The sequence below is a fragment of the Hyperoodon ampullatus genome, assembly GCF_949752795.1.
Source record: "Hyperoodon ampullatus genome assembly, chromosome: 3".
In the NCBI taxonomy this organism is placed as follows: domain Eukaryota; kingdom Metazoa; phylum Chordata; class Mammalia; order Artiodactyla; family Ziphiidae; genus Hyperoodon; species Hyperoodon ampullatus.
Window position 1 is genome coordinate 23,927,819 of NC_136916.1, and position 16,101 is coordinate 23,943,919.

Genomic DNA, 16,101 nt, shown 5'->3' on the forward strand with positions numbered 1-16,101 from the left:
TTGTATATGACTTCAAAGAAGTTCAGATGAGTGACTGCCACTGCTGTAACCAAGTTCCATTCCTGTTTACTTTTTTTTTTTTTTTTTTTTTTTTTTTTTTTTTTTTTTTTGCGGTACGCGGGCCTCTCACTGTTGTGGCCACTCCCGTTGCAGAGCACAGGCTCCGGACGCGCAGGCTCAGCGGCCATGGCTCACGGGCCCAGCCGCTCCGCGGCATGTGGGATCTTCCCAGACCGGGGCACGAACCCATATCCCCTGCATCGGCAGGCGGACTCTCAACCACTGCGCCACCAGGGAAGCCCCCCTGTTTACTTTTATCTATGTCAACAAGGCTTATCAGGATTTAGGCTTATAAAAAAGTATTGGGTTGGCCAAAAAGTTCGTTTGGGTTTTTCTGTAACATCTTATGAAAAATTTCTCCACCAGGTAGGCAGACTCACCTGAACAACAAGAATGGTCTTGTGGAGGGGAGTCTGCCAGCATGCGTTCATCCCCGGCGTCATTCTCAATCACCATGGATGTGAGGGGGGTCACTATATGGTGATCCAGAGACATCTGCAGGATTGTTTTTGTAATTTTCCTTTTCACAGCAGCTGTAGGAGCCAGGCTCCTGTACTCAGAAACAGAGACATTGGACAGCATCACTAGATTTAACTCCACCACTTCTGGGTCTAACTGGGACCCTGGGGACCATGAGGTAAAACAGAATTAACTGGCTTCATGAAGCTTAGTATTTTGCCTATCCATGCAGTCCTAAGGAATTTTTAAACACATTATTATTTTTTTTAACTGAAGTATAGTTGATTTACAGTGTTCTGTTAATTACTGCTGTACAGCAAAGTGCTTCAGTTATACATATATATACATTCTTTTTCATATTCTTTTCCATTATGGTTTAGCCCAGGATACTGAATATAGTTCCCTGTGCTATACAGTAGGACCTTGTTGTTTAGCAGATGTAATAGCTCAACCCCAACCTCCCACTCCACCCCTCCCCCGACCCCCTCCCCCTTGGAAACAAGTCTAAATAAGTTATTTTTTAGAGCAGTTCTAGGTTCACAGCAAAACTGAGCAGAAAGTAGAGCTTTTCTGTATACTCCCTGCCCCTTCCCCACCCGACAACCTCCCCCATTATCAACATCTCCCACTAGAAGTGGTACATCTGTTACAATCGATATATCTACATCTACACGTCATCATCACCCAGGTTCACTTTTGTGTTGTACATGCTATGGGTTTGGACAAATGTATAATGACAGGCATCCATCATTATAGTGTCATACAGAGTAGTTTCACTTCCCTAAAAAATCCCCTGTGCTCTGCCTGTTCATCCTTTCCACCCACTGCTCCCTGGCAACCACTGATCCACTTTACAGGGATTTTTTTTTTTTTTTTTTTTTTTGGCGGTACGCGGGCCTCTCACTGTTGTGGCCTCTCCTGCTGCAGAGCACAGGCTCTGGACGCGCAGGCTCAGCGGCCATGGCTCACGGGCCCAGCCGCTCCACGGCATGTGGGATCCTCCCGAACCGGGGCACGAACCCGTGTCCCCTGCATCGGCAGGTGGACTCTCAACCACTGCGCCACCAGGGAAGCCCAGGGATTGATTTTTAAAAATCAATATTTAACGGCTGCAGCAATTTGCTATATACCTTTACATGCATCCAGTTGCCTCCGTAAAGATGCAGGGACAGTTCTCACTTACTTTAAAGCCACAGCTTACAATCTTGTGTCTGTTTTATCATCTTGCTGACATTAAGGATGTTCTCTCTGAGCACAGTTATGCAGCCATATTTCATTTTCCCAGCCCTGGTCACACCACCCTGCTCCCTCTTCCTAAGAATCTGATCGAATAGGTAGAGGCGGGCTGGGGAACAGTAATTTTCTTATCCAAACACCCCCCTGTAATTCTGATGCACGTGATCAAAGAACCATACATTACTCTAGAAATATGGTTTTTATATTGGAGCATTTAAATACCAGTCAGCTGAGAAGCCAGAGATGAAATAGGTACCTATAGGAAGCCCTTCCTTATGTGATCTCAGAATTGCATAATCGTAAATTTCTCTTTGGACAATCATCTATTTTCAGGAGTAAATGCAAATGAATTCCTGATACCCATAGCAATGAGATGGATGAATCTCACGGGCATCACATTGAGTGAAAGAAGCCAGAAACAAAAAATACAGTTTGTATCATTATATGAAATTTCATCATGGACAAAATTAATTGATAGAGACAGATGTCAAAATAGTGATTTCTACTCGAGGTGGGAGGTGGGTGTTGAGTGGAAAGGAGAATGAAGGAGACTTCAGAAATGGAAGAACTGTTCCGTGTCTGGATCGGGTGCTGATTACATGGGTGATGTGCATAAAAATTCATTAAACTGTACATTTAAAGTGAATGCACTTCACATGCTTTATTGTATGCATGTTATATGTCAAGAAAAAAAAGAGTGAACCCAGCTGGAGTTAAAACTGCCTGAAACCAGTGGAAACGAATACTCCAAACCCTGTAATAATTTGCTGCTTTTTTCCATTCCAAACTCTTTTTTTTTTTTTTTTTTTTTGTCTATTATGTCAAGTATCCAAGGCAACTCTTTTGCTTTTGCAAATCCCTGTGGTGTACGGTCTTCTTACCGTTCAGCCAGAAGTTGGTTGATGGTCAGATAGGCCCACAATTTCTTGGTGAAATCAGGATCTGCATGCTTGTCTTTGGATAGAAAATCCTCCAAGCCATCCACCTCGGCCAGGGTTTCCAAGACTAACTCTGCATTAGCCTGGACAATGGAAGGTTCAGTTGAAAGACACCAGTGGGGCAGAATTGTAGTTAATCAATTCACATTTTCCAAAGGATCTACTGTGAGTGAATCAGGGTAGCAGGCAACTTGAAGTGGAATGCAAAATAATCCAAAAGAATACACAAGAGGAAGTAAGTGCCAACCTCTAGAGTTTGGGATGAAAAAGGTAAGGATTTACACAATAGTTGGGAAGATGGCACAGATATTCTCAGGCCTTCCCTTTTGCTTTTTGCTTGTATTATACCCACATGATTCTTGGAAGTCAGAGTATCAGCCTGTTAATATACAAGATGTCTCTTGTATACTAAGGGGATAATTTGTATTTTTAGAATAAGCAGATAAGTAGAAGTACCGAAGTTGCAGTGATAATACTCTGTAACTGCTCCAATTTATCTGGGTCAACTTTTCCTGCCACCACGATCTCTGAGCCTCCAAAATAGTTATGGAAACTGTTTTGAGTGACATCTGTTACTGGTGTTTGGGGATAGTTGAACTGAACATTCCGGAGCAAGGGAGTCGAGACCTGGTTGTAGAATTTCTACAATTCATAGAAAAAAACAGAGAAATCATTATTTTCATATCACTTTATAGATCTAAAGCATTTTTCTCTGAGATTCTTCAAGTGCTTAGCAGACTGCTCAATTTATTCTCCCAGGATCTCTGTGGAAAGCTATGGAAAATTCTCATAGTTATTCAATGAACTGAAACAGAGACAATCAAAACTTTGTTAAGAATATTACTCTTGACTTAAGAGCCTAGCATATTTTCTTTCTGTTATGACGAGCATGAAAAGCTCATGGACTCTCATAATAAGTCAGCTGGGTGGATATCCCCAAATTAGAACCTGTCTCTTACCTGTCCCCAGGTTTAAATATGGTGCCTGCTATTGATAGATGGTACCTGGTACTGACAGAGGGTGGAGTAAAGTATATTCTTCTTCTCCTTCATTTTTTCTTGTCCATTTAGTCAAAATAAACAAGTAATTGATATCCTTTATATTTAAGGAAATGTACAGGCTATAGTTTGATTTGTGTTGCATTGTAGAAAGTTGATTTCCAAGATGCCAATGTACTTTAAAGGGAGAACAGTGCCCATGACGATTAGGAGGACCGACGGCTTAGCGGGAGTGGAGAGACACAAGAAGCTGTGACGGTGTCTCCCAAGACCTGTTCAGGGAGTAGGGAACTTGGTATCCATCACCTTACCACCTCTCATCTCACTGTTACTGCAGGTGTACAAGTGGGGGTGGGGTGCATGAGAAAGGAATAGAACACTTCCCCGATTCTTGTGACCTAGTATAGCTGACATAATGACAATTTTTATTTAAATTCAGCCATCTTTCAGGCATCAGATATTGCTAGTTGAATGATTTCAAGTGAAGAAAAATAAAAAAGAACAGAAAAAAAAGTTACCTTGAGCTGGGCAGAAGTGTCCTGGTTTCCATAAATCCTTTGCGCGATCCCACGGTTTTCGTTGGAGAGTCTCTTCAAAAAATCATAGTCAACATCAAATCCTATCCCCAAACTGAACAAGGAGATGTTTTCTCGTATGTTCTGCTTCACATTTTTCTGAATTTTTGACAATTTCAATTCCCCTAAAGATGATGACAGGAAAGAAAGGAGTGAGAAGCCAATGCTATCAAGATTTGAGAAAACACATGGAGGGTAGTTTAGCAAAATTTGTCCCAACTCAAAATGCACCTATGCTTTGACTCAGTCACTCAACTTCTAGGAATTTTCCCTAGAGATGCCCTCATACATGTTGAAATGAAGGACGGGCAGTGGTATATAGCAACGTTATTGGGAATAGCAACACATTAGAAACAACTTAAATGTACACTGATAAAGGAGATGGGTTAAATTATGGTATATTCAAACTGAAATACTATGCAGTTATAAAAAAGAACATGGCAACTCTTTATGTGTTTATATTGAATGATCTCAAAGGCACATTTTTAAAGGGGAGAAAAACAAGGTGAAGGTCAGCGTATGCAGGATGCATCTGTATACATGTATGTATGTGTGTGTCTATATTTTAATATATTTTTGTGTATATGTATATACAGTATACAGATACACATAGAATATCTCTGGAAAGACACACAAGAAACTGGTAACCAGTGACTGTCTCCCGGGACAGGAACTGGATGGTTGAAGGTCAGGTGTAAGAAGCTGACAATTTTTTAAGCTTATTTCCTTTTTTTCCTTAAGATTTTATTCTAAAATTGAATTTTAAAAGTCATCTGATCCAAGCACTGAATCTACGACAAATACACAACAACTGCCATTCTGCCTCACTCTCCCTCTTTCTAGAACTCTGGTACCTTGTCAGGATTGCATCACTGGTTCTCCTTCCACTGAGCTGTGTCAGGCACAGTTAGGTACAGCCTTGTCTACAAGACGGACTGCAGCACAATCTAGCATTCACTCTCACTGATGCTTGTCCGTGTAAAGACGCAAATGAAGCAAATGAAAATAACAGTATATGTAATAGAAGCAGGGAGATGGCGAGCCATTGTGTGGATAAGAAAACACACAGGATGCATCAGAGAGAAGTAACCTGTCCAGGTGCAGTGAGTACATGGGAGAAATTTGGAGAACAGTGGGAGAACAGGTGACTGCAGACTCAGAGGATACATCCTCATCACACACCACCTCGCACACCTTACGCTGAGGAAATAAACACACTGCACTAGTATGTATCAGCAATCCTCAGAGTATGTGACTCAAATTCAAATGCAAGTTTCCCCACATTGTGGAGGTGAAACTGAGGCATTCAAGAGCATCCTCCCCCAAAACGTCTGGGGACTGCTTTAAGTGGAGTGAATGCTTCAGGGTCAAAAGAATCCTTCTTTTAGGAAGCACAGCTTTAAAATGGTTTAGACACTCAGGCAAATGCCATTTGAGTTCCCATTTTGAGCAAATCATGTTCCCAAGCAACAAGAGTAAAAATATTTATCACTAAAAATGTAAATGATACTCGCCTACTGTCGGATCGCCATCAGACACCAAAATGATCAGCGAGACCGCGTTGGGGTCCAACAGTCCCAAGTTATTGGCTTCATTCAAAATAAAGATGGCCCGCAGCAGTGCTTCGTTGATATTCGTCCCTGTGAAAGCCGTAGAATGTGCTGTTCTGTTACATACTCTTACTTTCCACAGAAACAATCACGTCTTGGGTTCAGGTTCATCTGTTTGGTGATGACTTATGTATAGTTTATTCAGTACCCACATCATTTGATTGCTTTCTAAATTTTGACCAGGCTGGTCCAGATTCCCCAGTGGAATAAAATATTCACTTTGTAGTCAATGGTTCCCTTAGAGATGAATTAACCCTTTCAAAGCACCAGTCATTTTGTTAACCACCAAACTGAAGTTACCTAATTCAGCCTTGCTGACATACTTGGACACTGTTCTGTAAACAATTATGTGTTATGATATGTGATTTTTTTCTTTTTTTTAATTGAAGTTCAGTTGATTTACAATGTTGTGTTAATTTCTGCTTTACAACAAAGTGATTCAGTTATACATATATATATTACACATATACACATATATATATATATTCCTTTTTCATATTCTTTTCCATGATGGTTTATCTCAGGATATTGAATATAGTCCCCTGTGCTATACGGTAGGCCCTTGTTGATTATCCATCCTGTATATACTAGTTTGCATCTGCTCATCCCCAACTCCTAGTCCATCCCTTCCCCACGTCCCTGTCGCCCTTGGTAACCACAAGCCTGTTCTCTATGTCTGTGAGTCTGTTTCATAGATAAGTTCATTTGTGTCATATCTTAGTGATATTATATGGTATTTGTCTTTCTCTTGCTATGCGTGTCATAAGAAGGCTAGTATCACTTCCTGACACCCTTTTCTGAGGATGGAATGGTTAAAAACATGTGTGGGATGGGGTATGGATTATGCTTTCACCACGACCATAGTATTCATTGTTTAATAATAAATGTATTATTTAAAGCAGAGCAGTGCAGACTGGGCAAAGACCACTGGGGTAGGGAATCATATTTCTTAAGTGAACCAAGATTTGAATCCTATGGAAGTTTCTCACTGGGCTGTGGGCTAAACCTACTTACCTCCACTGGGCTGGATTCTGTGAATGTAATTCTTGGCATCTGCAATCTGTGTTCTAGTAGCGGAGACTAAATCGTTTCTCCAGGTTCGAACATTGTGGTTGAAATCAACCATGGAGAAATGGTCTTCAGCGCGTAGATCATCCAATATGGTCTTCATCGCTTCCACTGTCTGTTTTGAGAGAGAATAGAGAAGGGTCTTAATACATAAACTCTAAGCCTAAGATGAAATGAGGAAGACCAATAATTCAACCTAGTCATCTTTCAAGTAGTGGCTCAAGCTATAATTTTTCCAGAAAACCATATAAATCCACTTGAGTCAACACAGATCTACCTCTCCTGTATTCTGAACATGTATTGTCTGTATTTTGATACTTACACTTTTACTGTCTTATTTTGTCATGCATGACCAGTCTCACTAGCTTGACTTTAACTTGAGGATTATGAGCCTCAGGGGTCTCCTTTGTGGTGTCTGAAAATCAAATGTATTTCTCAAGTGCATCTACTCAGCCTTCTCATCCACTACCATGTAATTATTGTTTCCCATCTCCTTCCCCTTCAAACCACCAGCACCTCCCTCTCCTGTCTCAGCTGATGACCTGGATTTCTACTTCACTGAGAAATGGAAGCAATCAGAAGAAAACTTCCACAACTCCCACCACCATAAAATCCCACCTGCCAGTACTTGTACCCATAAACTTTTCCTTCCCGCCTGGTAATGTAGAAGAATCAGTAGTTGTATTTCCGCCTAATGCAAATCCATCCACATGTGACCTAGACTGCATTCTCTCTCGTCTACTGAAGGACACGGCTCTAGCAACTGCCCTTTGCCTCTCCTGCATCTTGAATTTCCCTCCGTTGGTACATTTCCATAACAGAGTAACATGCTATCATTTCTCATTCCTTAAAGAACCTCATAATGTACCCACTTGCCCCATTTCTCAGCTTCCCTTTGCAATAAAATGCCTTGAAAGAACTGTCTACACATACTGTCTCCAAATCTTCTTTTCCTATTCTTTCTGAAACACATTCCATTCAGGCTTTCACCATCATCCCTCCACGGAAACGCCGCTCATCAAGGTTGTTGTGAAAGCCGGTGGACTATTCTCATCTTACCAGACTCAATCTGAGCAGCATTTGGACCAACTGGTCACATCTCTCTCCTAATATAACTTCGTCTTCTTCCAGAGCCTTGGACACTCTTGGTTTTCTTCTTCTTTCATTGGCTACTTTTTCTTAGTCTCCTTTGCTGGTTCCTCATCTTCTCCCCAGATTATTCTAATTATTGGAATAGTATAAGTTTGACTCGGTTTGCTTCTCTTATCTACACTTACTCCTTGATGTTCCCAACTGGTCTCATGGCTGTGAATAACTTCTACATACTGGTGGCTCCTAAGTGTCTATCTCAATATCTCGCCTCTGAGCACCAGAGCTGTAGAGCCAACAGCCTGCTTAACACGTTCACTTGGGTGTGTAATAGTCATCTCAGACTTCGGTGATGAACTAAGTGCCTGACACACAGTGGGTGCTTAATAAATACTTGTTAAATGAGGGAAGGAAGGAAGGGAGGGAGGGAGGGAGGGGTGAAAAAACTCTTGTATTAGAGCAGTGGTTCTCAACTGAGGGTACTTTTCTCCCCAGGGGATATTTGACAATGTCTTAAGACATTTTTGATTGTCAGGACTGGGAGGGTGGGTGCCACTGGTATCTAGTGGATAGAGGCCAGGGATGCTGCTAAACATCCTACAACGTATAGCGTGGTCCCCACAACAAAGGATCAGCCAGCCCAAACTGTCAAAAACACCACTGTTGAGACCCGGGTACCGGGGTAGAAGCACAGTGGGCAGGGCCATGTCTTTTCCGTCTTTTGGATCCTTAGAACAGTAGTGAACACTTGGGTGGTCAGAAATGGTTGTTGAATGAATGAATGGTTAGTTGGTGGTTCGAATTGGTTGAATGGATAGATTGATGAATAAAATAGGAAATTTCCATGTTTGTTTAGAATTGCATCTATACTATTAACACTGAGTAAGCCTATGTTGAACTCTGAACTGGAAGATGTGGGACAGGATGGCCACCCTCAAGGAATTACAGCATAATTAGAAAATATATGCATATAGTGATGTCAAAGTTATTCATGAACAATGGCGAGGTGTTAAAGTGTTATATGCAGAAGAACCAAAAGAATATGAAGCAGAAGAGTGAGCAGAGTGAGAAGAGGTTATACTGAGATGAAAGTTTTCAAAAAGGTGAGTTTTGAATAAATTTCTGCTGTTCAGAAGCCACCCAGTCTGTGTGACTTTGTTAGCAGCCTGAGCTGAGACAAGCCCTGTGGGAAGGGGCCTTGAACAATTGCATCATCAGGAGAGGATCAGAAAAGGTAGGGAGCCCCAGGTACCACTGCCCACCTGGGGTACTTACCTGTTTCATTTTTATTCCCCACATTGAGCCACTAACGTCGATGACAAAGAGGATGTTTTTGGGAATTGGGTCCATGTTCTCAGGAGCAAAGAAGTGGACAAAATATCCATTAAATACCTGGAAACCAGAACACATTTGTGAGCCATACCATTAGCAATGTTTGGAATGTAGGAAGACGAGGGTCTGGGGACTGAGAGAGGAGAGGGGTGGTCACAGGGGACAGGAGAGAACGGACGCTTGGTGTCCCTCTGCTTCTCCTTTCTCCTTCCTGCTCCCACTCTGTCCTTCCCTGCGAAGGTCTGAGCCTTCTCAGCAGTTCACCTCCTAGGCTATTTCCCTCCACTCCTTCCACCCCACCCAGTCTTCTTCGAGAGCCTCTGTCCCAGGAACACTGCTCACCGATGGTGAATCAGGAAGAGTCCCTGCTCTCCTGAGGCTCGCGGGCAATGAAGGACCCAGACAAATAAAGAGGCAATTTGCAGCACAGTGTGTTAAGTCCGTAATCAGGAAAAATAAAAGGCTCCAAGAACACCCCCAGTGGCGGTGCATCTAAGTCAGACAGAGGCGTCTTCCCCAGGGGAAGGGCATCTACGCTGGACTTGAACGTGGGTTCGTGAGTTTGCAGTTAGGCTGCCTGCATCGGGGTTGGACTGAGCTGGGGGGTGGGGGCCAGGCCGGGGAAGAGACTTCCAGACAGTGCGGCCCTTGGCACACTTAGGGCTCTATAAGTGGTTCAGCACGATGGATTCAAGGAGTTAGGGCAGAGAACCCACCGGGCAAACCATGAAGGACCTTGATGTGCACCCCAGGGAGTCTGGGTTGTTCTAGAAGTTAATGGGAGGGGCTGGATTCCTGATCCCCACCCCCTGTCTTCTCTTGTAGGTGCTAAAGACTGGCTCACCTCATTCTCTTTCCACTGCCCTTTGGTTGCTTCCCCCAGGACATTACAGTGTCCAGCTGTCAGGTGTGTAGCTGTGGACACTTCCCGACACCCCCCCATCCCTGGAGAGAAGCACAGGCTCTTGGCTACTAAGGCCTCATTACTTTAGCACAGGGAAGTATGCACACACATCTAAGACGTGACAAAAGAGGAAAGGGAAATGCTCAAGAAATCTCACAAGGAATGTAATCTCTGTGCTTTCTTTGATCATCTCATTGCAAAGGGCCTTGGAAGGTTATCGAAAATTCCCATTTTGTGATTTCCTATGGTTCTTCATTCGAGGCCTAGACATACCTTCCTGGGACAAAGGCATGAGACCCAATGACCTTTACTCAGTTATCTTGACATAAAATGCTCAGTGACACTTAAGAGAAATATGCTTTTAGTCCCTTGTCTGCAGCCTTGACACTCGCCTGGGCAGCTGGGAACTACCCAGAGGCCGGCGAGATTTATTCGGGGGTTGGGGGGAAGGGGGGTGTTATTCAACAAAAACCAGTTCTTTGGCTTTGGCGGGGCCATTCTCCCAGAGTCTGTTTTCACTCACCCGAAGCTCACCGACTTTCTCCTCTCTGTTCACATCATACACCACCACGAGCTCACCATCTACCGCAGTCTCAGAGCAGTTGGAGCATTTTCTTTGTTGTGCTACCGTGGGCTTGAAGGTGACGTGTGCCTGGAAAGGACAGTAGCGTCACAGCCCAGTCTCGGCCCCCCTCCCTCTCCAGGTGAGGAGTTGACAGCGGCACCTTCTCGTGCACACAAGTGGAGGTCTAGGGCCATTCTGCATCCGGGCAGCACTGGTGGTCTTGTTGTTGATGGAAGGGATGGTGCCAAAGCATGTGAGGGGGCATCTAACAGCCTGCGGTGCTGTTGGCCTGGTTTCAGTCCTTTATAAGAGATTCAAAGAATTCCTGCCTTTCCCCCCATGGAAGAAACAGCTTCCAGCTCTAGAAAGAGCTGGTGGAAGGTTCTTAGAGGACTTCGGTCCCTCCAACCGTGGTCACTATTGGCCATTAAGGCAGAGAGAATTAGGCTGAGTATTTCTTGCTGTGATTAATGAAAATCCACTCTGTATTATGTGAAAACTGTCTTTTTTTGGCTGCACCACGCGGCATGCAGGATCTTAGTTCCCCAACCAGGGATCGAACCTGTGCTCCCTGCAGTGGAAGCACAGAGTCTTAACCACTGGACCAGTGGTTTTCAAGTCCCTGTGAAAACTGTCTTTTAGCTACTGGTCAAGTGAAATTACCTGGGGGAAATGGGACAGGACCTCCAAAAGGGACAGACTTTGGTCAAAATGCAATGAAACAATTGGTAATATTATCGTGTATATCCTGGGGGAGACCCTAGACTTTGCTCAGGGATCACTGTTCCTTCATATAGTTCCCTCAGGTCAGCACCTGATGGATTTTCTATCCCCCAGAGCAGAGGAGGAGAGCAGAACCCAGGAGCCAGTGGCCACTTAGACTCTGTAACATCAATGCTTGTGGTACCTTCTGCTGTCCTTTAGATACGACGGGAACTCCATCAAAATGCCCATCAAATGTGTCCAGAACATGAAGAAATCTCATTCCCTGAGGTTCAATAATCCACACATCTACCTAGAGGTGGGAAAGAAATTACTCAAAGCATTAAAACATCTTTCAAGATGGAGCAAGAAGTACACTTACTAAGTCCTCTGCTGTCCTTCTCATCTTCAGGATTTCCCAAAGATGACCCAGCATGGCTCCACCATCACTTCTGCAAGTTCTTTTAATTCTGTGTGACACAATGCATCTCACCATGTAGGCTGAAGACCTTTTGGGCAACCCAGTATTCCCCTTCCATTGCTTCATTTCTCTGGGATTTAATTCCCCTTCGTCTACTCTATTCCATTCCATTCTTATTTATTTTAAAAAATATTTATTTCTTTGGCTGCACCAGGTCTTAGTTGCAGCATGCAGGATCTTTTAGTTGCAGCAATGTGGGATCTAGTTTCCTGACCAGGGATCAAACCCGGGCCCCCTGCATTGGGAGCGCAGAGTCTTAACCGTTGGACCACCAGGGAAATCCCCATTCTATTCTTATTTAGAAATAAGAATGGAATGAGAATTTTACCATGATCCATTCATTCATCCCCTTGAATCTTCTACATCAATGGGCAAATTACAACCTGTCTGCTTCACCTTCCTATGTGTCAAGTGGAGAGCAGGTTGAACTGTGCACTTCCCTGGGTTTCTTCCAGTTCTGCTCTACCTCTTACACGAGTGTTCATGTGATGCCAGTAAGATTCGAGCCAAGAAAAGAGCAGCTCAGTTCTCAAGGCAAGAGGTGAAGATTACAGCAGAGGTGAGTTCAAATTGGTAGCCAATGCCCTGCCGCAGGCATTGCTCTCGAGGTGAAGAGAGTTGGGGTGCAGTGTGGGGAACGTGAAGCAGATGAAGACGACTACCTCAACCTTCACTGAGATCCTATTATTTGCCACCTACTTCCATAAGCTCATCTCACTTGTAACCAAGGAATCTAAGAACGTTGTAGTACCCTTTTCACAGGTGAGAAAATTGAGGCTCAGGATAACTTGTCCCATGTTGGAAGGTCAGTGTAGTGGGTTAAATGGAGCCCCTCCAAAGACATGTCTACATCAAATCCCTGGAAGCTGTGACTACTACTTGATTTGGAAAAAGGGCCTTTGCAGATGCAATACAGGATCTTGAGATGAGATCATACTGTACTGCCCAATGGGCCCTAAAGCCAACGACAAGTGTTCTTACAAGAGCCAGGCAGAGGGAGACTCAAGACACTCAGAAGACACTCAGAAGAGGTCACACCCTGGTGATGTGACCGGGGTGGGGCAGAGATTAGAGTGATGTGGCCACAAGTCAAGGAATGCCAGCAGCTTCCAGATACCAGGAGAAGCAAGGACAGACTCTCCCTGGCAGCCTTGAGGCACGTAGCCCTGCCAACACGTTGATTTCAGACTTCCGTCCTCCAGAACTGTGTGAGAAGACGTTTCTGTTGTTCTCAGCCACCCAGAGTGTGGTCATTTGTTACAGCAGGCCACAGGAAACTGACACAGCTAATAAGGAGATGAGCTGGCATTGAAATCTGCAAGGAAGTGTCCTGGTTGACTCCAAACCCAGAATCCTTTCTGCACGCCACCCTGACCTGCAGTGTCGAGTGGCATGGAACACCACAAAGAGTGGGGACAGGCAGAAAGCACAGATGAGGGACAGAGCCGTAGGAGGATGGGCTCACCTCCAGGTGCTTGGCCAGTCGTCCTGGCTGCAGGTGGAGCCTGTGCTCGTAGGACCCCAGCTTCCTCCACTTCACTTCCTGGTAATGAAGTTCAAACTGCACCTTCGCTCCGGGGGCAATGTTCACTTCGGTTTTGAAGTTCTCCATATCGAGGGCTCTGCTCCTAAAGGTGCGAGCCCCCCACGTGAGTCAGCACAGGCAGAACCTACACAGAGGGCAGCCAGGCTTCCCTGGGCTAGCAACCTGCTCACTGTTCAGAAGAATGAACGGTAGGTACAGTAGAGGTAACTGCAACTTCTAGATAAATTTCATTCCACCAGCCTGGAATTTTCTTCTCCTCTCCTACCTGATCTTTTTCTTCCAGAGCTTCTTACAGATTTGAGTGTCATCTGCAAAGAGCTACTAGTTATTGATCACCTATTATGTGCCAGGAACTGGACACACATATCATTGCTATTATAGCAGCTCTGCAAGCTGGATCCCAATACTCTCAGTTATCAAATGATGACAGACGAGGCTCACAAAGGGTAAGTAATCGCTCCAGACCACACAGTGAGTCAATTGTGCAGTAGGAACTCAAACCCAAGTTTAGATGATTCCAAAGACAGCACGTCTTTCCTCTACTGCTTTTGAGACTCGTTCTAGAGATTCTTTATATTTTGAAAGTCTTCAGGAAGAAGACATCTATTATTTCATCCAATTGAATGTGTATTTCCAGCACTAATGCCTTATTTAGTCCCATACACACCAAGTCCAACGTGATCATTAATCTTGAGGTGTTTATGGTTTTAAAGAGAAAACAGCAGGACTGTCAAATGAGGGAGATTTGAGCATTAGGAGAAACAATGGGTGATTTAAAAAAAAATCAAACAGCTAAATAAGCAAGGTGAGACCATGCATAATCGGATCGTTTGGGATCAGGGAAGTACCATGAAGAAGTGAGCTTGGGATACAGGGCAGCTGAAGGAAAAGATGAGCACGGCCGGGTACAGAGCTTAGGAGTAGAGAGTGGGGTGAGAGGCCTGATGTATCTGGGTGGGGGGGGCAGGCTACAATGCAAGCTCCGTGTTCTCTGCTGTATCCGCAGTACCTGGAGGAGTTTCTGCTGCAAATAAATATTTGTGGAATGAAGAAATAATTAATGGATGGATGATGTGGTCAAAGTGATGGGTAAAGATGGCAAAATGATACTTAAAGCACTTATTAACCCGGATGCACGCTGGAGATGTTCCCATGGCTTGGAATTTCTCCTGTCCTTTCTGCTGGCTGAATTCTATTAATCTCTTTGGGCTCAGCTCAAACATCAAGTCTTCTGTGATGATCTTCTGGACCCCCGGACAGAACTGTTTACTTGGTACTTGGAACTCCCATAGGGTTTTGTACCATCTCTACATTAGCACATTATACCATTATATAGTATATATATTACACTTACCTATATAATATATATACTGTAGTCACCTATATGGTATATATGTTATAATCACCTACATATTATATATATTACGGCCACCTATCTGTTATATATATTAGTCATCTGTTATATATATTATAGTCACCTATAGGTTATATATATTATAGTCACCTGTATGTTATATGTATTATAGTCACCTAAATATTATACATATTACAGTCACTTATATGATATATATATTATAGTCACCTATATGCTATATATGTTATGGTCACCTATATGTTATAGTCACCTATACACTGTCGGTTTCATGGCCATCTCCTCCACTGGCCTGACGGTGTTTGTTGCAGTGTTGCTGTCACCTTTGACAGAGCTGGGTACAGTGTTAACGTTCAGTGCATTTTTTTGAATGAATGAACACATGAATGAAATGAAAAGAACTTCAGCTAAGGGGAAATTTGGGCGTCTGGAGGAGGAGAAGGAGATGAAGAAAAGAAGATGGCAGGATCTGAGGGCAGCTTAGATACACAGTGTGGGGATCAGTGAACATTCCTCTGACATTTCTGGTGGGAGAGGCTGCCTCTCTGAGGGTGGCGTGGCATTTCCAGTGTCTTATTTAAGACCATAAGGGGAAAAAATAAACAGAATCTAAACTAAGTAACTGTGCTGAAAAGGTGCCACCCCATAAAAATAGGCCAAGAAAATCACTAAGACAAATTCCAAACCTTTCTTTCTGAGTATGTGGTCAGTGCTGTAACAAGATCACCAATATTTCTTTCTTTTTTTTTTTTTTTTTTGCGGTACGCGGGCCTCTCACTGTTGTGGCCTCTCCCGCTGCGGAGCACAGGCTCCGGACGCGCAGCCCCAGCGGCCGTGGCTCACGGGCCCAGCCGCTCCACGGCATGTGGGATCTTCCTGGACTGGGGCACGAGCCCGTGTCCCCTGCATCAGCAGGTGGACTCTCAACCAGTGCGCCACCAGGGAAGTCCCGATCACCAATATTTCTGTAGTTCCTCTCTGTACTCTGCTGGGAATCAGTGTTTAGTGACAGGACAGCCATCTACATGCAAGGCAAGCTATGTAAGGCTACCACGTGTGAGATCATCCAAAACTCATGTGTTGCAGGAGGCCTTAGGGAAACAGGAATGGAGATACCTAACTCTGCCACCTGAGGATGAGGTTCTGTGCCTTCTTGGAGGCTGGTT

At 44.0% G+C, this 16,101-nt stretch overlaps 1 protein-coding gene across 1 annotated transcript in view; it reads right to left on the reverse strand.

Moving 5' to 3' along the window:
• ITIH2 (inter-alpha-trypsin inhibitor heavy chain 2) overlaps positions 1–16,101 on the reverse strand; it is a gene marked incomplete at both ends in the record, with an annotated part of 37,649 nt that overhangs the window by 10,887 nt on the left and 10,661 nt on the right. Inside the window, 10 exons of the mRNA XM_079700422.1 lie at positions 441–610; positions 2,637–2,776; positions 3,150–3,335; positions 4,210–4,391; positions 5,781–5,906; positions 6,891–7,059; positions 9,309–9,425; positions 10,793–10,921; positions 11,742–11,849; positions 13,483–13,645. Of these exons, the coding sequence (XP_079556548.1) occupies positions 441–610; positions 2,637–2,776; positions 3,150–3,335; positions 4,210–4,391; positions 5,781–5,906; positions 6,891–7,059; positions 9,309–9,425; positions 10,793–10,921; positions 11,742–11,849; positions 13,483–13,645 (1,490 nt within the window). The remainder of the gene's footprint in view (positions 1–440; positions 611–2,636; positions 2,777–3,149; positions 3,336–4,209; positions 4,392–5,780; positions 5,907–6,890; positions 7,060–9,308; positions 9,426–10,792; positions 10,922–11,741; positions 11,850–13,482; positions 13,646–16,101) is intronic.